At 42.0% G+C, this 21,966-nt stretch overlaps 1 protein-coding gene across 1 annotated transcript in view; it reads right to left on the reverse strand.

Moving 5' to 3' along the window:
* The window catches only part of PHEX (phosphate regulating endopeptidase X-linked), a 197,259-nt gene that overhangs the window by 62,130 nt on the left and 113,163 nt on the right, over positions 1–21,966 (reverse strand). Inside the window, exon 13 of the mRNA XM_060087064.1 lies at positions 4,186–4,263. Coding sequence (XP_059943047.1) covers positions 4,186–4,263 — 78 coding nt within the window. The remainder of the gene's footprint in view (positions 1–4,185; positions 4,264–21,966) is intronic.

The raw sequence follows: 21,966 nt of genomic DNA on the forward strand, positions 1-21,966 counted from the left end.
GTCTTGGTCTGCTGCGGCCAGTGGAACATGAAGATGGGACTTCGTGTCCCACGTTCGTGTGCGGGAGTTACGGAGGACTGGCTAGAAGGCCGGTGGGCATCAGTGCACCTCCCTCCAGTGCCCACTCTTGCTCTCCATGGTCATGGGGGGTCAGAGATCACTTGAGAGAACTGGCGGCAATGTTTCATTTTGTTTTTACCAAGTAGTACAGAATTATTTCAATATTTTAACACCCTGTTTTTCTGGAGCATTCCACCTAACCATCACCTCACTCTTGCACAGTGGCAGCAGCACTCTCTGTCATTTATGCGGACAAACAACATATACACACATAAACACACAAGTGTTCCACGAGCAAGAGCAGACCAAGACCCGCCCCAAAGAATATTATGTGGGTTCACATATTATCTACATATCTCCATGTGCATATTTATGTTGATGTATGTATCACTCACCAGAAACATTGATCTTTTCTGAAAAATTACCCACATCCAGTTCTCCTAAGTAAATGGAGGCCAGGTGTGATTCTGACTTTAGCTCCTACTGCAATTTTCCATTGGTTTTGGCAATAAGTGACGTGCCTAATGGGGTCAAGTATTTACCTACTGTCTCTCACATACATGCCCACCCTTGTACTCCGTTCTATAATATAATGCTAGGCTGTGAATCTGAAAACCATGTTTCCCAGGCTCCACTGCGGTCGGCTTCCTGCCAATAGGAGGCACTGGCGGAAATCAGCAGGTGGCAGGAGGGGAAAGGATGCTGTATTTTTTCTCTTTCATTCCCTCTCTCTCCTCTTTCTTCTTCCGACAATGACTCTGGAAGAATCGTCAGTCCCTCTTCCACAGCCCCAGCTCCGCTCTGGAGTGGCAGTTCCTCATCTGCTCTCGAAAGCAATGGTACGACCACCTCCTCCCTTTTGTGTCCCTAGACACAGGGGTGGTAACTGCTTCCTAAAAAAGTTATTAATCTCTGGTTTACCTCGCCTTCCTGATTTTTGCCTCCCAACCTATTTCCTGTATTATATCTCCTCTCTTTGAAATACCTGATGCGGTTTGGTTTTCCTGGCTGATACAGAAATCTTCCCAAAATTGGTATCAACTCACTCTTGCATCTGTCTCCATCAAACAAAGAGCAGTGAAGGTACACCTTAAAAGGTTTGTCTGAACGTGGACTGATGCCTATCTTTTTAGGCTAACTAATAGGCTTTCCTGCATGCTACTGGGGGCTCAGATAAAGGGCACATCCTTTTTCTTGTTCTTTTCAAAGACTACAGAAAGACTGTTGTGTTCAGCAATATTTTGCTGGTTATCTCAGTTTACCCTGTCATCCTAAGAGAAAAAAAATTTTTTTCTAATTCTTTGTATCTGCCTCTTAAGTTCTTTTCCATTTGCTCTTATCTCCATAAGAGCCCAACTTGAGTTTTCAGCCTTTCCCTTGACCTTCATCTAATCCATTCCCCAATCTCTATCCTCTTTCCTTTTGTGTTTGTACCTGATGAATCACACCTTCACTTGCATCAGATAAAGTAAGCTGTTTTTCATTTGTAACAGCCTGTCATGCTCAGAGCTTGTATTACCAGAAATTTCTCATAAGCCCAACAGTAGTCCTCAAAACTGAAAACACACTCCCCGTGTGTATCAGCAACACTTTAGTCCTTTTGCTATTAACCTCGGTGACACTATTACTGTCACATCAAGCATCCTTTACCTATTTTCCGGTTGGGTTTTATTCATTTTCTCTATCAGTTTCTGATCATGAATGTACTTTTACTTCATGTATTTGGATTTTTTTCACTGTCTGTCTTTTTTAAACTGTTAGAAACTCTTGGGTGTAATTGTGTCTGCTTCGGCAATGAGTTGGGTGAAAGCCATTTCTTCACAAAAGTACTTAAAAATTTTGGTATATAATGGCTTCAGTTCAGGCCCTGGAGACATGAGGAAATACACCTAACACTGCATCCTGTTTGGCGTCTGGTTTCTTTTCACAAAAGATACTACATTTATTGAATCCTTAAATTGGGGGCATTCACTTTAAACAGCAGCAGACTGCCAACAAAACTTGATCAACTAAACACCGTGAGTGAGCCCTGAATGCTATCTTATTTGATTAAGGCCTGAGACTGTTCCATCTGTATAGCCTCTTAAATCAATTTCAGGCACATGGATAGTGCATGTGTTCATTTCCAAACCAAAATAATTTACTATCATAAGTGAAAAATTGAAGAAGCCATAACTAATACTTAACAGTGTGCTTACTCTGTGCCAGGGTCAGTTCTACATACTTTAAGTATGTTAACTTACCTGATCCTCATAGCAGCCCTATAAGGGAGGGATTATTACTATCTCCATTTTGATATGAAGAAACTGAGGCACAGAGAGGTGGCATAACCTACCCTAGGTTGCACAGCTAGGAAATGGCAGAATGGGGATTTAATTCCAGACACTTTGATTCCAGGGTCCATGTTCATAACCACTACACCAAACTGCCTCTCAAATTCTCACCCGCATTCTTCAAGTATCTGCCAATCACATGTAATTATCCAGGTTCTACTGCTGAGGTACTTTGTGCCCTGGTGATGCCCTTCTTAGCAGCAATAGCACTCATACTGATGAACAAAGTTATAGCTATCATTTATGGGGAGACGACTTATGTGCCACACATTATGCTAGGTGCTTTTACATTTATACAATCTCATTTAATCTTCTCAAAAATACTAAGACTTGGTTATTATTATCTCCAGTATCCAGATAATCAAAGGAATGCTAACTGAAGTTAAATAACCTGCAGAAGATCAAACAACTAGCAAGTGGAAGAGGCAGAATCACTTCTTCGTCACCTAACAGTATGACCTCCCTTCTCTTCACTCATCCCATCCCAACCAGCTCTGGGAAAGCAGTTCCCACCCACTCTTCACCTCACTCCTCTGTTCCTCCAGCAGAGCTGCCTGACAAGAACCCTGCAAAACCCCTTCTCTGATTACAAGTAGAGCTTCCTGGGCCCAGATTTCAGTCCTGGCTCTGACGCTTGGCATGGCACTGAGGAAATCACCTAACTTCTTTGAGTCCCTATGTCCTTTTCTGCGAGATGGGGATAAACACCATCTATTTCACAGGATCAGTGTGGGGCTTAAAAGATAATGTACATGAACGTGGCAAATGTGTCAGTATCTTTAATTATGATGCTAATAGTGAGATTTTTTCAGGATCAAAACAATGTATAATAAGATGGGCTGTCTGAGCTTTGGGATACTGTGAAGCACAATTATTTTCCTCCACAGCAACTGGATCAATACTTTGGAAGGCTATATCTTGGAGCCCAACTGAGAAACTTTCTAATTAATGCTTTCACTCACTTTTGAATCATCTTATAAAATTCCAATGTTCATCTATAAAGCTAGGATTGCTTACAGATATGCAACTTATTAAATCACAGTTTCAGGAAAGAGCTATACCTCAGAACCACTGTTATTCAGTGAATTCCAAAAAACTACTTTTTCCAGGAAATCTAGTGAATGATAAAAACAGGGGTTTTTGTGAGGAAGAAAAGTTCTTTACCAGAACTATCTGTAGGAAGGAAAATAACAGTGGTTATAATTAGAAAGGCCTGTAATGAATGTATCTACTGGAAAATATATGTCCCAAAATACTGGAATAAAAAAGAATTACTATTCCTCCATCAGTAACTTACTGCAAATATACAATCCAACTCACAATAAATTATAGAGTCATATGTATATGCACTTAGTTTGCCAAAACACTCATAAAGTTTAATGAAGTTAACTTCCAACAGGCAAGATTTATTACTGGTCATTTAATATGAATGAAGCACATAAAGACTGTTTAACAACAAACATCACACATTCACCATTAGAACATGCTCACTAATTGTAAAATACTCAATTTGCTTAATTCTTTCCTTTATGATCAAAGTAGACCAAATCCAAGTCCATTTGCTTTATGGTACCCACTCAGCTACACACTCTTTCTGACACTTCCTTTATTTTGAATCTGCTCTACATCTTGTGATATGCCTGACATAATGAGGCTGATATCTAGCCAAGGAATGAATCAAAAGTTGGTGCTTTTTGGCACCACCAGATTTAACTGCCTGGACTTGGGTTAGCTGAAAGGCCGAGGCCAGTAAAACTTGCCTGAAAAAAAATACAGCAAATTTAGCACTTACTGCCTTGAGGTCTTCATTAACATGAGTATCATTCATTATAAATTCAGGATAGCCAACTTTTGCCAAAACAGCTCTTGCCTATAAAAAGGAAAAAGAAAAATGATGTCAGAGTTTCAGCACTTAAGTCATTAATAATCAAAGGACACAGGAATGCAGCCTTCATCTGAAAACTCCGTTTACTGAATATCTACTATATGTAACCGACTGTGAAGGGCAAAAAAAAATCTAAGTGGGTCCCTGCCCTCAGCATACTAAAAGCACAGTGAATGTAGCAAATAAGTATATAATACAAGATAAATAAAGGTTTAGATATAGACAATATTGTCTATAAATAATTTTATTTATAGACAATATTGTTATCAAAGTCCATAGCAGAGATTATTTTCTCATGGGGAAAATGCTTAATGGAGAAGATGACCAAACTGAGTCTTAGAGAATGGATGGGATTTCAAAATGCAGAGCTGAGAGGAAGGACATTCCAGGAGAGCAAACAGCAGGGGCAAAGTCAGGGAGACGAAAAACAAAGAGCACATCAGAGAGATGGTGAGTAGTTTCCTGTAGCTGGAGAAGAAAGCACAAGGGGTGGACACAGAAAACAATGCAAGAAAGCCAGCTTTGGCCACATCACAGGGATTCCTGAATGCCATGCTAAGAGTCTATATTTTGTTTTACAGACAAGAGAGAACTAAATATTTTTAGCAGGAATAAAATGAGATGAGTCACCCTCCAGCGAAATTATCTGTGCAACTCCGTGAATGATGGCCAGGATACCAGAAAAATTGGAGGTAGGGAGTCCAGACTACTTTAAGATGCATCACAACCATCCTTTTGATAGACATACTACTTATTCCCTGTTTTACAGTTTATAGGCAATGGATAAAGGAAAAATAGGCACACACAAGGAGCCTCCACAGCAGGGACTGGCAAACTGTGGCCTATGAGCCAAATCTACTCTCTGCCCCGGCTCCCAACCCCAAATCTGTTTCTATAAATAAAGTTTCATTGGAACACAGCCACGCCCATTCATTTACATGTAATCTATGGCTGCTTTTGCACTACAACAGCAGAGTTAAATAGTTGGGACAGAAACCCTTTGGCTCACAAAGCCTCAAATATTTACTCTCTAGCACTTTAAAGAAAAGGTTTGCCAACCCTTGCTCTCAAGAAACTTTGTCTCTCTCCTCTCCCCAGATTCAGGGTTTCACAAAAACAAAAGAACAGCTTACTCAAAGAGTAAGCACAGTGTCAGGCCTCTGCCCAGATCCCCTGGGATCCCTTTTATCACCTCAGCATATCCCTCCCCAGCATCTGTGTTATTTTTCCTTTCTAATGGCCAGCACCTGAGACTGAAGGCCTGCCCTAGGGGTACTAGGACACCTTGCCTGCACTCAAAACAGTTTCCTCCTGGGAGTTTATCTGCCGTGGGCCCCTTCTCCACTGCCATCCCAGCAGCCCTCAGCCAATGACTGCCTGTAGCAGGAATGCGAAAGTCCAGCTCCTTTGCTTCAATTCACGACACAATGTGAGGTATAATTTGCCCTCTGGAGATCCCCACTGGATCAGGCTATCTGAGACTTCCCCTGAAATGGCACCCTGGTCCGTCTCTCACCCTTCCCAGTCCGGCTTCCCTCATTCCCTCGCTGGTTTCTCCTGGGAGCACTTGCTGAATAAATCATACATCGTCTGCGCACAAATCCTCGTCTCCAGCTCTGCCTCAAGCAGTCCCAACAGAAGACACCAGGCAACCCCAAACACATCGGTTTTATTCCAGCAAAGCAAAAACCAGTGACCTTTGTACACTGCTCTTAGGAATGAGTTTTTTCCTCAGTCCCTTCCAATTTTCCTCACTCAAGAAATAAATAGGGTAAGATAGTATGTTTTCCTTATCTGCCCTGAGATAATTCAAATATTAAATATCAGCAGAAACTTGAAACTCAAGACTCAGAGAGGATTTTACAAGTGCCGCAGGACACAGTCATAATGGGTTTTGCTGTTCCAGAGCCTCAAATATAGCACAGATCAAATTTTGCCTTCAAAACCCTGTGAGTTACACTGAAAGCCTGATATGACCCAAAGAGCGGATAACCAGAGGTTACAACTCGCCCCCAACACCAAACAATACATCATATGTCTACAGGTTACCTCGTTCCGAGATTGTTCTGTTACTTCCCTCGTATTTAATTCTTCACTATACTTAGCTCGCCACAAGTCATATACATAATAACTATAACAAAGAGCTCCAGATAGTCTCAAAAAAAAAGAAAGAAATATACAAGTTGAGTCATCCACAATTGTTTTCTGAACCCTGGTCTTTCCGGAGCATGCTGGTGAATCATGGATTGTTTTTCAAACCTCACACTCTGGGACCCCCACTGCACTATAGAGCTGCACAGAGTATATTACCTTCTGCACTGTATATGCAGGTCACTGAATCCTTTTTTATTATTTATTTAGCAACACCATGACTTGAAGAGAGCCAGAATGATGATACAAAGAATCTCTATTCAGCTAAGAACACAAAGATAAATAATACTAGTAGCAACACTGCCAACATCTGAAAAGAATACTCTCCTTCCCCAAAAATGTGCTGTGTTGTTATGCCTCTATTCAAACCCAAATGCTCCTTCTGCCAGACAGTCTGTTGTCACGTCCACATCATCCCACCCCACCACGTTCTACATTCTTCCCTGAGAAGCCTCAGAACTACATCTCCCAAAACCCCATGGGACATGACTGCAGGTTAGACTCTGTGAATGAGAAGCACTCATAGGAGACTGGAAAAGTAGCGGAGGAGACACTATTTATCCACTCGCTGCTGGTAGCTATGGGCAGGCACATGGGCATCTGCAGACAGCAGATAAAGAGTTTTGCCAGCAGCTTCCAAGCATTCTCCTGAGAAGAGCCCTTTCGTGTGCGGGCAGCAGAGACCACTGGCAGGCTCTGCCCTTCACTCCCCAGCCCTCCTGATGACTGCATAAGCCTCCAAATCCCCATATTAAACATCTTTCCGCTTGACACACTTAGAAGGGCACCCATTTTCCTGAATAAACTCTGATATACCCTTTAAAGCAAATAATGATCACATCACTTTTTAATTTTTTCAGAATGGAAGAAATGAAGCACCAATAGCTTGATGGCTTGTGAAGGGAAAAGCACTAGTGAAGCAGGCCTGAAATCAATTACTCCATGGGTTATAAGGACAAGAAGGAAAGGCAAGTTCCACTGCAAACACTGAGAGAACAGTGGGATAAATAAAAAACAGACTGCATGTTATATCCTGCAAGAAATATTTCCCAGTCTGCTTATGGCTGATCAAAAACTCCAGAGTCTTCCATAACCAGTGCATGCATTTCTATCCCTTATTCACACAGACCTTCAGAAAGGGCTGCACATGACAACTGGACCTTCTTCCTCAATAAAGGAGGCTCAAATGATCTTTACTACCTGTGTGACCCTGAGCAAAGTACTTAACTTTTCTGAAGCAAATACTGCCTATTATATATCCAATATCCACATTCCTTTCCCTTGCTTACTATCAGACCCCAGTTCTTCTCAGGATGACAATGGACCCAACAAAAAACAGCTGCATCACCCAACTTCCTTTGCAGTTACAGTTGGCTACGGGATGAGATTTTGGCCAATGACACATAACCAAAAGTCCTTGTTGCACTCCCAGGAATCTGTTTTAAAAGACGAAGACTCAGCTGGCATGTGCCCTCTGCCTGCAGTCCACAGTTTCTCAACCTTAGCAATACTGACATTTGGGGCCAGGTAATTCTTATTGTGGGAGCTGTCCTGTAGACTGTAGGATGTTTAGAAGCATCTTTGGTTTCTACATACTAGATGCCACTAGCAACACCACCTCACAACTCGTGACAACCAAATGTCTTCAGACATTGCCAAATGTCCCCTAGGGGCAAAACTGCCTGCTGGGTAAGAACCACTGCTTTAGCCTTTCCTCTTCCTCCTTCCTGCAATGCTGATGCAATGGCAGAGATAGGGCAGCCATCTTGTAATCACAGGGTAACAAACAAGAGGAAGAAATTGACATGCTAAAGAGGGTGGAATGAAGAGTTGGTGCCATCTGAAGCCCACCATATCAGGCATGAACTGCCTCCCTTCCCCCTCTATGACATGAGGAAAATAAAGTCCTATTTGTCTGAGGCATTATATATAATGTTTTCTACTAGCTGCAGCTGAATGTAATCCTAACATGATCTCCTTTTCATCAGATATAGCCTGAGAAAAAAAAATAGTACCTATACTTCACTGGTTTGTCTGCAAGGATTCACGAAGACATTGCACACAAAGCACTTTTTTATGCCTTGGTCCAGAGTACATGATGAATAAATGTTGGCTGTAGGTTATACAGAGAAAGTAGAAACATGACTTCTTCCAAGGATCTGGAGTAACACTGTTCTGTACCTATCTTGATGGTCTTTTAGGGGAACCCAGGCCAGATTACATCCTTAACCAAATACCTGAACTCCCCTGGGGAATAATGTCACTCTTTTTAGTCACAGGTCAAGTTTCAGGGGGCCACACAACGTAGTGAGAGAGGAAGGTTGTTGAAGCAACCCTGTGATCAATGGGGAGACAGATGTGCCCATGAGACGCTTGGAGCATGGTGGAAGATTTCCTGAGCAAAGCCAGACTCTAAGCATGAGCCAGGAGAATCCAGGCTATTCAAATCCCCCCAAAATTCTGAGGACTCTTCTGAGGGCCACTATTTGCACACCTCAGAAAATGGACACAAGAAACACTATGAAAGCTGATCTTAGCAAAGATCAAAGAAAAGGTTGCCTTTAGCATTCACCATCTTGGTTTCTGTTTTCCCTTCCTTTCTCTTGCCTGTATCCATTCCTCCCAGTACCTAGCAGGCCCTGTGTGTTCATACCACTTGCTCTCTGATCATACCCAAAATTGGCCTTTCCTTGGCAATGCACTGTGCCCCAAAGTCATCTTCCCCTTCCCTCCTCATCCATCAAAACTGTTACTCCCTCATGGCAGCTAACCTATTAGCTGTCATTGGGGCCTCAAACTAATTTATAAGATGTGAGTGACTAATAGCAATCTAATGTATTAACTCTGGAGAAGTATCTGTATTTAAAAGAGTAGTTCATTAACCAAAGGGATAAATCAAATTATAAGGGAGGTTTCTGTAGCTATCAGAACCTTCTTTCTGATACTACTCAAATCAAGCTAATGGCCTATTCCACTTAATCCCCATTGTGTCCCCCACATGGAATACAGTGCCGGGCATATAGCAAGTGATCAATGCTCAATAAATATTGATTCATGTAATGAGTAATTTAGTTGATAAACCCATTCTGATCAATGTCAAGAATAGTATCAGAAAATATAAAAGGTTATAGTCTAACACATGACCAAGAACATCATTCATTGCTGCTCCCGTCAAGGTACATTTCCATATAAACTGACCTTACCAAAAGAGATAAAATGAGGGAAAAAAGAGAGACTTTCTGAGAACCTAGGGAACTTTCTGGAAAATGGAGCAATGTTTAAAATCCATTGGGAGGGGCTTCCCTGGTGGCGCAGTGGTTGAGAGTCCACCTGCCGATGCAGGGGACATGGGTTCGTGTCCCCGTCCGGGAGGATCCCACATGCCATGGAGCGGCTGGGCCCGTGGGCCATGGCCGCTGAGCCTGCGCGTCTGGAGCCTGTGCTCCTCAATGGGAGAGGACACAACAGTGAGAGACCCGCGTACCGCAAAACAAAACAACAACAAAAAAAATCCATTGGGACTGGGGCTTCCCCGGTGGTCCAGGGGTTAAGAATCCGTGTTCCAATGCAGGGGACACGGGTTCGATTCCTGGTCAGGGGAGTAAGATCCCACATGCTACGAGGCAACTAAGCCTGAGAGCCGCACTTACCGAGCCTGCGCACTACAACTAGAGAGGCAACGGGCCTCAACTGCAGAGGCAAAGCGCTCTAGAGCCCGCAGGCCACAACTAGAGAGAAGCCCACGCACCGCAACAAAAAGATCCCACGTGCTACAACTAAGATTCGACACAGCCAAAATAAATAAATAATAAATGAATAAATAAATAAAATTTGTTTTAAAAATCCATTAGGACTGACTTTTTTTTTCTTTGCTGTGTTGGGTCTTCACCACTGCGCACGGGCTTTCTCCAGTTGCGGCGAGCAGGGGCTACTCTTCGTTGCAGTGGGCGGGCTTCTCATCGAGGTGGTTTCTCTTGCCATAGAGCACAGGCTCTAGGCGCCCGGGCTTCAGTAGTTGCAGCACGCGGGCTCAGTAGTTGTGGCACGTGGGCCCTAGAGCACATGGGTTTCAGCAGTTGTGGCGCGCAGGCTCGGTAGTCGTGGCTCACGGGCTCTAGAGCACAGGCTCAGTAGCTGTGACACACAGCCTTTGTTGCTCCACAGCACGTGGGATCTTCCCAGACCAGGTAGCAAACCCATGTCTCCTGCATTGGCAGGCAGATTCTTTTTTTTTTTTTTTTTTTTTTTTTTTTGCGGTATGCGGGCCTCTCACTGTCGTGGCCTCCCCCGTTGCGGAGCACAGGCTCCGGACGCGCAGGCTCCGGACGCGCAGGCTCAGCGGCCATGGCTCACGGGCCCAGCCGCTCCGCGGCATATGGGATCCTCCCAGACCGGGGCACGAACCCGCATCCCCTGCATCGGCAGGCGGACTCTCAACCACTTGCGCCACCAGGGAGGCCCTGGCAGGCAGATTCTTAACCACTGCACCTCCAGGGAAGTCCTGGGACTGACGTGACAGCAACCAAAACTGTATTTTTTAATATAAGCTATTTCAATCAAACAACAAATACTTATTGAGAATGCCGTTGAGGCTCAGGACTCTCCTCAGTGCTAAAGAAATATAAAAATATATAAGACGATCCATGGCCTCACTGTATTTATATTAAAAGACTGAAGAAAAACATTCTATGACAACTTGCCATAATCGCTATTACAAAGTATGAGCAGTTTCTTAATTATCTGAACCTCTCTGTTCCTCAGTTTCCTCATCTGTAAAATGTGGATAAAATTACTTCTAATACCAATGCAGTGAAATAGAGAGTTGAAAGAAGTATTTGGATAACAAAGGAATTGGGAAAGGATAATTTGGATTACCTAGATCAGGGGTTAATAACCTTTTTCTGTAAAGAGCCAGATGGTAAATATTTTCAGCTTTGCAGGCCATATGGTCTCTGTCACAACTATTCAACTCTGCATTGTACCTGGGAGAGCAGCTGTGGACACCACGTAAATGAATGACTGTGGCTGTATGCCAATAAAACTTTATTTACAGACACTACTGAGATTTGAATCGCATATCACTTTTATGTAACATGATATATTCCTCTTCTTTTGACTTTTCAAAACAATTTTAAGAGGTAAAATCCTTGCTTAGCTTGGGGGCCATACAAAAACAGGCAGCATGCTAAATATGGCTCAAGAGCCACACTTTCCTGGGCTGACACATAATTCACTGAGGGTAGGTTGTTCATTGAGTTGCCTCCATTAATGGCACAGGGTCTAGTACACAGTAAGTGCTCAGCAGTGCTTGCTAAAGTGATCCACGCTGAACAGGGTGGGGTGTGTGCGTGTGTGTGCATGGCTCAGCTAGTAAGTTTTATATTTGTTTTTATTTTGCTCTTTGCTATTACTAACATGTACATGCAACAAATCTTAGTCACTTGGGGGTTTATTCCTTGCCCTAAAGTCTTAGGGCTAGAACTTTAAAATCACAATTAATTTCTGTGGAGACAACAGACAGTTCATGAAGTAAAGATTATTACTTTGAGAGAGAAAAACTATCACAAATGAACTAGAAAAACAAGGAACACTGAAAACTTAAAACACAACATGATTTAAACTCTCAAGTCACCTCTCCTTCCCAGAATTTTCCACAAGGTACACTACAACTTCATAGTGCTGGTGGGAAGAACAGAACCAAACATAATTCTGCTTTATTTGCCTGTGAGCGCTGAAACAACATGTAATTTTTACACAAATGACCAAACTAATTTAAAGATTGGTTAGCTTGACTGCTTTATCCTAAATTTTCAAAGCCACTTAATATTAAGCTGATCGGCAGAGATCAAGACAGAAAGCTCATTTGTTTTAATCCCCACTGACCTGGCAATTTAGGAGAGTCAGGAAAATTCTCAAATGTCTTGCATGTACTACATCAAAAGCATCACTTTAAACACTTAATTAAACAGCTTTGTGTTTCCTCTACATAGTTAAGTCGCTTAGCATATTTTTTCTCTTTTATTAATTTAACTAACTTAAGAAAAAAATGGAACAATTGATGATCAACTGCCCTTTTACAAACAATTTATAGCACAACTTTCTTAACGCTTGCAACAGCTGTGAAAGCGTCAGTCAGGCTTCACCACGCCAAGGTCTCGTTTTCTCTCATGAGTTCTACAATAACTATTAAACATCAATCAAAATTCTGAGCTTTAAGCATCGGAAGGTTCAGGAAACTGTACATCAATTACACTATCCCTCAAAACAGTAGCAATTTCCATAATGCCAAAAAAATGATTGACTAGTGTAGATGTCCTGGCTGAAGATATTATCCTAAGCACAGCTAATGGTATTAATGAAAATTAGGCTGGAGAACAGGCTTTAATATCCTTTGGGGCTTTCTGAATTCCACAAATAATAACAATGCAGTTATCTGACAAATCAAATTTCACCTTCTTGACAAGAATGGCAATGATTTATCATGAGTCTTCAAAAACTTTAATTCTGCAAACTGCTTTCGAGTGTGGTTCACAGGCTCATGCATCATGCTGGGGGGAGAATAGATAAGCGCCCCCCATGAATCACAGAGGGGTGGGGGGGCAGTATGCGGGCCTCTCACTGTTGTGGCCTCTCTCGTTGCAGAGTACAGGCTCCAGACGCGCAGGCTCAGCGGCCATGGCTCACGGGCCCAGCCGCTCTGCGGCATGTGGGATCTTCCCGGACCGGGGCACAAACCCGTGTCCCCTGCATCGGCAGGCGGACTCTCAACCACTGCGCCACCAGGGAAGCCCAATCACAGAGCTTTTAAAGTGCAAGTCATAGTTCTGATTTTGCAAAAGCTGGAAGACAGGAATGCTCAGATTTCAGGTCTTCCACCCTTAACCCTTCCTGAATAATGTCCCAGTATAGCCGACAATCCCCATTTCTCTCTGACATGGACAACATTCTAAGAAGGTATGTTCCAAATTATAAAGCAGCTCCATCCATCCATCTTCTCCCTTGAAAATACCTACGCCAGGACTTTCCTGGTGGTACAGTGGTTGGGAATCTGCCTGCCAATGCAGGGGACACAGGTTCGAGCCCTGGTCCGGGAGGATCCCACATGCCGTGGAGCAACTAAGCCTGTGAGCCACAACTACTGAGCCTGCGCTCTAGAGCCCGCGAGCCACAACTACTGAAGCCCGTGTGCCTAGAGCCCGTGCTCCGCAACAAGAGAAGCCACCACAATGAGAAGCCCGTGCACCGCAATGAAGAGTAGCCCCTGCTCGCTGCAACTAGAGAAAGCCTGGGCGCAGCAACGAAGACCCAATGCAGTCAAAAAATTAATTTTTAAAAAAAAATAAAATACCTACTCCATCTATCTTGAAGGTGGGCAGTTTTTCCAGTCCAAAAAAGGAAAGTACTCTGGTATAGGTAAATCATAATTTAGCCACACCGGCACTAAACAGTTTCCTGGTATCATTGTGATAGTCCTCTCACTTGGGTGAGCCCTGCACCCAACAGTTTTTAAAAAAAGAACATTTGGGTTTTCTTTGAACATAGATGGAGCAGGGAGTAACAACAGAGTTAAGAACCCTAAACCATCCTATGATTACTCCATAAAACAACACATCTCTCTGATGGTAGGGGCATTACCTTAAAAATAGTGGCAACTCTCACATATCCCCTTTGAAGCTGAATAGGAGAGTGTCAATGTCTTTGTATTACCTTCAGTTACATGTGGTAAACTGCTCACAAAGTTTTCACAAATAGAACAGCTGCTAGACCTGATTAAATGAATATCCTAAGCTTCAATTAACCAAATCCATTTGTCCAGACATAGCCAAGATGATAAAAGCCCGAGAGCCAGAACAATCCTATATTATAGTTAGGCTTTTAGATGAGCCAAAGTAAGTGGTATTTTTCTCTGCCCCACACGCAGGGCTCTACGTCACGGGTCAGCAAACAAAAGCCAACAGGCCAAAACAAGCCTGCCACCTATTTCTGTAAAAAACACTGTGTTTTGGAACATGGTGAAGGGGTCCAAAATATGTCACTGCAGCATAAGAATTATTTTGAGCTGAAGGCATTTGAGAATCAACAGATACAGGAAGAGGCCTTCTATGCACTCCCCTTATCTGCCTAAAGGCAGGCCTTCCAAAAGAATTCCAGTGTCATAAATCCCTCTTAAGGGAGGCTTCTCATACCAGGGGGAAAGAGTGACTCCTATCACCAGAGATGAGAAGTCAGTGCCAGGATGAGAAACTGCATACACAGACCTTACTAAATCAAACCTTACCTTCCATTAGTTTCCCCCACGTATTTCTCAGTCATATCCCACCATTTATTGTTCCTTGAAATCTGTGTATAAAATAAATAACCTACAAGGATATACTGCACAGTACAAGGAATATAGCTAATATTTTATAACTATAAATGGAGTATACTCTTTAAAATTTGTGAACCACTATGTTGTACACCTGAAAGTTATATAATACTGTGAATCAACTGTACCTCAATAAAAGAATAATAAAGTGTTTTTTTTAAAAGATGGCATATGAGGCCCAAATTCTCACTGCTTCTTTGAGCTACATTTTCTGTGAGCTCCCACCTACCTAAGGGAATAAACTTTGTCTTTTCTCCTGCTAATCCACCTTCTGTCAGTTTAATTTGCAGACCCCCAAACACTGAACCTCAAAGGGTAGTAGAAGTTTTTCCTCTCCAACAAAAGCCATGTTTATTTGTTTATGGATTGTCTATGGCCACTTTCACGCTACAGCTGCAGAGCTGAGTAGTTGCAAGAGAGACCATAGGGCCCCCAAAGCCTAAAATATTTACTATCTGTTTACTATCTGGCTCTTTGCAGAAAAATTATGCCAACACCTCTTCTACATAAGAAGGTCCCAAATTTTTCAAAACTAATAGTAAAGATAGCAAGGGAAAAATAGGGACGAAGGTTAATCTTTTTGGACAGGTTCATCAGATATAAACATGTGATTAAACTTATAATAATGCTTCAAGTTTTGTTGAGGTAAATACCTGAATTTGAAAACAGAGCCAGCATACAAATATTAACCAGAAATGGGAATACCATTGAAAAATCAATGCACTTTTTGAGGAAAAGAAAAAATGTATACAAATGACTAAAAACCATTTTCAAATGTCAAGATTCAAATGGCTTAGAAATGCACATTGAACACCTAGTCCCTAACACCTAACATTTTCTCAGATAAACTTTATCAGCCACTTAATCTTCCTCCCAGTTGTTAAATTACTTACTTAAACAGGAGGCAAGCTGGAGATTAACTTCAATAACATATCCTGTTCCCTCATCAACAGTCCACCTGAACCGGAATTGTCCTCATTTATTCCATTGAGGTTTACCTCTGACGTGAACGATTCTTTACCAGCCTGAAAAAACTTCAAACTACCTCCCTCATAACACAGGGGAGAGATCAAATGAGATATCTGCTAAATTATTAAATTAGGTAAATGTAAACTGTCACACGGTTTTCCTAAAAGAAGCAGAGTTTCTCAACCTTGGTACTACTGACATTTAGGCCAAATTATTCTCATTTGTGGGGGTCTGTCCTGTGCACTGTGGGATGTTTAGTAGCATCCTTGACCTCTACCCACTACATGCCAGTCAACTCTCCCCTGTTCCCAGCTGTGACCAAAAATGTCTCCAGACCTTGCCAAATGTCCCCTGGGGGTACAATATCACCCTGAGTTAAGAACCACTGCTGCAGGGGATCCTCATGCATGCTCAGGTGTGAGACACAATCTGACCTAGACTGTGGTACTTGTCAAGCCATCTGGACCCACTTGGGAGAACCCCTGACACTGTATCCATATTACCCATTTCTAAGAAGGGGGCTCATCCAGTCCTTCAATATTCCTTAGGCATTTCATTAATGGTCACCACTATTATGTCATTAGGAGTATTTTATGGAGAAAACACCATGATCTTCTCTCCCATCAATTTTTTAATGTGCCTCAGGCAATTGCAGTTCAACCTAATTTCTGGTCAATGCCACCTAAATCCCAGGATGATAGAGGCAAAGAATTAACAACTGGAAAGTGCTTTGCAACTATAAGTCATGATAGAAATATACCCCAAGATCTCAGAGATATTCACATTAAAAGTTCTAACTTTTCTCTGAGTAGCTTGGTAAAATATATTTTTAAGTACTTTGAGGCATCTAAAAAGCCACGTTAATACAATTACAGTTCACTGAAAAATTAGCAATTTCAAAGTACAATCCACTTGGAGAGCTAAAATCAGTCATAGCAGGGTAATATTCTATTTAATTATAAAGATTAATTCAACCTTCATTTATTTGTGCATGCGTTTGGTCTTTTCATTTTTCACACAACACCCGAGATTCAAATACCATCTGGTAGAATTGCCAAACAAGTTTCAGTAGCATCTATTAGAGTTACAGATTTCATTTCAAAGTGAAATTGATAAAAGGACAAGGGGAGAGGGGGAAAAAGGGAGGTAGAAGCAGTAGAGACTCAATTTAATCTCCAAAATATACAGGCAGCTCATGCAGCTCAATATCAAAAAAACAAACAACCCAATCCAAAAATGGGCAGAAGACATAAATAGACATTTCTCCAAAGAAGATACACAGATTGCCAACAAACACATGAAAGGATGCTCAACATCACTAATCATTAGAGAAATGCAAATCAAAACTACAATAAGGTATCACCTCACACCAGTCAGAATGGTCATCCTCAAAAAATCTACAAACAATAAATTATGGACAGTGTGTGGAGAAAAGGGAACCCTCTTGCACTGTTGGTGGGAATGTAAATAGATACAGCCACTATGGAGAACAGTATGGAGGTTCCTTAAAAAACGAAAAGTAGAACTACCATACGACCCAGCAATCCCACTACTGGGCGTATACCCTGAGAAAACCATAATTCAAAAAGAGTCATGTACCCCAATGTTCACTGCAGCTCTATTTACAATAGCCAGGACATGGAAGCAACCTACATGTCCATCGACAGATGAATGGATAAAGAAGACGTGGCACATATATACAATGGAATATTACTCAGCCATAAAAAGAAACAAAATTGAGTTATTTGTAGTGAGGTGGATGGACTTAGAGACTGTCATACAGAGTGAAGTAAGTCAGAAAGAGAAAAACAGATACCGTATACTAACACATATATATGGAATCTAAAAAAAAAAAAAAAAGGTTCTGAAGAACCTAGGGGCAGGACAGGAATAAAGATGCAGACGTAGAGAATGGACTTGAGGACACAGGGAAGTGGAAGGGGAAGCTAGGACGAAGTGAGAGAGTGGCATGGACATATATACACTACCAAATGTAAAACAGATAGCTAGTGGGAAGCAGCCACATGGCACAGGGAGATCAGCTCGGTGCATTGTGACCACCTAGAGGGGTGGGATAGGGAGGGTGGGAGGGAGATGCAAGAGGGAGGAGATATGGGGATATATGTATATGTATAGCTGATTCACTTTGTTATACAGCAGAAACTAACACACCATTGTAAAGCAATTACACTCCAATAAAGACTTTAAAAAAATAAAATAAAATGAAAAAAAATAAAACAAAAATGATGTTTTCCACCAATCTGATGGAGCTGTATCCCTCTCTCTACTTCGTTCCCTACCATGCCACCTGCACAAACAGTCCTAAATAACAAGTCCTGTCATCCCCATTTACAGTATTTTCTGAAACAGCCAGGTGAAGATTTAAGCAGTGTTGTGTATAATAGTGTGAACTCTGATTATGAACTATGTCCACCATGTTTTTCAAATGTATCTTACATCTTCCTTAAAATGTGGCTTTAGTCATGTGGTGATTAAGTTGACCACTTTCTTCATCACAATATCTGTTCAATATTCAATCTTTTACTGAATGATTACTAACTGCCAAACAAGCACCACAGACTTGAAAATATCTTCTTAAATTTCTTTGAGCTGTAACAATACACAAAGTACACAAATAATAAGTGTACAAATCAAAGATTTGTTTTTTGTTTGTTTGTTTGGTTTTTGTGGTATGCGGGCCTCTCACCGTTGTGGCCTCTCCCGTTGCAGAGCACAGGCTCCAGATGCGCAGGCTCAGCGGCCATGGCTCACGGGCCCAGCCGCTCCGCGGCATGTGGGATCTTCCGGACGAGGGCACGAACCCGTGTTCCCTGCATCGGCAGGCGGACTCTCAACCACTGCGCCAACAGGGAAGCTCCAAAGATTTGTTTTTAAACACACACACACATACACACAAACCTGTGCTAGCAACTCTGAGACAAAATTTAAAATATTTCTAGTACACAGAAGGCTCCCTTGGGTGCCCTTCCAGTTAATAAGCTGTCCACCCTCAAGATAACCACTATTCTGACCTCTATCTCCATAGCTTAGTTTTGCCTGCTCTTGAACTTCAAAAAAAAGTGTGTACTCTTTTGTGTCTGGCTTCTTTCATCTCAACATTACATCTGAGAAATTCATCTGTGTTTTGTGTGTAGCAAGAGTTGAGATACATAGTTTAATACACTGCACTCCTGTCCTCAAGGAGTTCACAGTCAGACAGGTGGAGAATGAGAGGCAAAAACAAAAACAAGACGTAGAGAACAAACGTGAGGACACCAAGGGGGAAAGCGGGGGTGGGAGGGGGATGAACTAGGAGACTGGGATTGACATATATACGCTAATATGTGTAAAATAGATAACTAATAAAAACCTGCTGTATTAAAAAAAGGAGATCTCAGTGCTGAACACAATCAGCAACAATAGAAATAACATTTTTAATAATAATAAATGTAATGTTCTTTGTTGAACTTTAACTATGGATCAGGTACTGGGCTAAGTGCTTCACTTCCTCATCAGATCCAAATTTATTTTACCTCAACGCTATCAGGTGAGTACAGATTATCCCCATTTCAGAGCTGATGGGTCTGAGCCTCAGAAAGGGGAAATAACTCTCCCCAAGTCCTACAGGCAATAAGAGCCAAAACCAGCTTTTTAACCCAGATTAATTTAGCCCTAATCTGACTTCAAAACGCCCATGTTTTTCCAACATACACCATCTTTTGAGAGATGAAAAGTAATATCCTATTATATAAATTATAAATCCAAATGAACTGATTAATGTGTAAAGACCACCTCTGCATCAGTAACCATATTCAACATGCTAAGAAAAATATTATTTTTAGCTGTAAGATTACTTTTAAGAAGTTCTCCATCCTTCCCTAAAAATCATACCATTGAGCTTTTAGTTCTGGACACCAGTGGGAGTAAACTTTGAGAGCCCATAGCAGACCAAGGCTTAGGCAAGAGAGGAGATCAAAATGGAAAAGGAGAGACAAGAAAGTATTTCTATTCTGGAAATATCAGAACATCTATTTTTCAAACCAGTCAAGGTAATGAAGTAAATGAGACTTCACCAATAGGAGGGAAGTTCCAGGGAATGGGGCTCCATGAAGAGAAGGTTATCAACCTCATGGAGAAGATCCACTGGCAACTATGCTGAGAAATGTGTCTAGCCTGAGCATCCCTGGCCCAAGGATTTCTGGCCCTCATCCACCCCTTTGAAAGAAGAATAAGGTCTCTCTCCCTCAGGGATCTTTGCACATTCATAAAGACAAATGAGAGCCAGTTTGAATCAATTAAGCTTAACCTGACTGGTTTTGAGGCTGGAAATGCAGGAACATACCAAAAGCAGCAGACCAGGAACTTTGTACCTTACCCCAGAAGCCCATGAGATGGAATATGGGCCTTATGAACGATGAGTTTTGGGTTCCCACTTTGGGTTCCCCAAAATTCTGGCAACTTGGTCATGCATTATCTGCTTGTAAGAATATATCATCAGTAACATGTAACTTTCTGCTACCATAACAGCCATACATATGGTATGGCATATGTCAACGTTCATGGGTCCAGGTACCTTGCTGCTCTCTACCTCTCTGCCAGGGTACCAGCCTCCACCCATTCAGACTAAACTCCAGAGGGTGAGTGGTGAGAGACAGATAAAGGAAATGCAACCCAAAGCCACCTTCTGCCCTCACAGTTCAGACCTGGTTATTTATTCTGGGATGCCCATGGGCTACATTTTGGAACAAATCTTAGCTTTTTTTTTTTTTTTTTTGCTCTACTTCTGAAAAGGCAATCTAGGGAAGGAAATCAGAAAGGCCACCTATACTCAAGACAAAGCAATGAGCCATAGCCAAGGGACAACGTGGGCTGTTGGTAAACAACAGCCTAAATGTCATCATCAATTATTCATCATTCAACAAAGCCAATGAGTAACCTCTATATAAAACCACTTAATTCTTACTCAAACTTCAGCCCAACAAGAGAGGAAAGCAGCAAGGTGCTGGTCAAAAACTTGAGACTAGTAAAGTGCTAGACCATGTTGGCAAGCCATGGCCTGCCAGCCAAATTCCAGCTGCTGCCTGATTTTGTAAATAAAGTTTTACTGACACACAGTCATGCACATCTGTTCACATAATGTCTATGGCTGCATTCATGGGACAACAGTAGGTCTGAATAGCTGCGGCAGAGACCACATGGCCTGCAAAGCCCAAAATACTTACTATCTTGTCCCTTGAGTGAGAAATTTGCCAACTCCTGCTCTACACTCTCACTACTCAATGTGTGGTCCATGGTCCAGGTACATCCATCGCACCTGGGGGCCTGCTAGAAATGCAGAATCTCAGGCTCTACTTCAAACTTAATAAGAATCTGCATTTTAACAAGGTCCCTGGGAGAGTGGTGTGCACATTCAAGTCTGAGTAGCAGCGCTCTAATAGGGCTCTGCTTCTCAAACTTGGCTGCTTACTGGAATTGCCTGAGGAGTTTTATTTCATTTTGTTTTGTTTTGAATACTGATAGCCTGGGTCTGAGTTAACTCCAGTCTGAAAAGTTTGCAAGAGCTTCCAGCTCCTCCTCACATAGCTCTCATTCTCATTAGATGTTGACAGAGGACACTCAAACAAGCATCCAGCAATTAGGGAGCGTTTGGGAAGTGGGAAGAGAAGAGCAGAAGGAAAGGATTTGCTCCTCTTCTACTCTGTCAAGTTTTCTCATTTTAAAATTGCTCTCTCCGACAAGCTCCTTTTTTGTGAATAATTGTTAATGGAAATCAGAAATTACTTAGGACAATTCATAGGGCCTCTTTAGAACACGACTTTATACAGATCTATACAAATCACTTTGCCAAACCTTAACTTTCATTTTCAAAAGCCTGGAAGAACAAGCCAAATTATTCCATACACCTGTAAATTCATTTTATAACTTAATATGAGAATTAAACAAAGGCTCTCTTCTGCAGCCCTAAAGGACACAACCTCAGTGCTGTCCTTGACTCTGCTCTGCTTTGGGACAGGTCCATTCAGCTCATTAGTTTAATGCTTACAAACCCCTGCAAGGAGGCTCTTGTTAGCCTGCACAGTGACTTCAGCACTGGCAACACCAGAATATACCAAAGGCAGCAGATTTGTCCCCTTTACCTTAGGTCAGCAAGCATAGCCCTTTCCAATGCCGAGAGTCTTTGGCTATGAAGTACAGGAAATCAG

The sequence above is a fragment of the Mesoplodon densirostris genome, chromosome X (genome assembly GCF_025265405.1).
Source record: "Mesoplodon densirostris isolate mMesDen1 chromosome X, mMesDen1 primary haplotype, whole genome shotgun sequence".
Taxonomy (NCBI): Eukaryota; Metazoa; Chordata; class Mammalia; order Artiodactyla; family Ziphiidae; genus Mesoplodon; species Mesoplodon densirostris.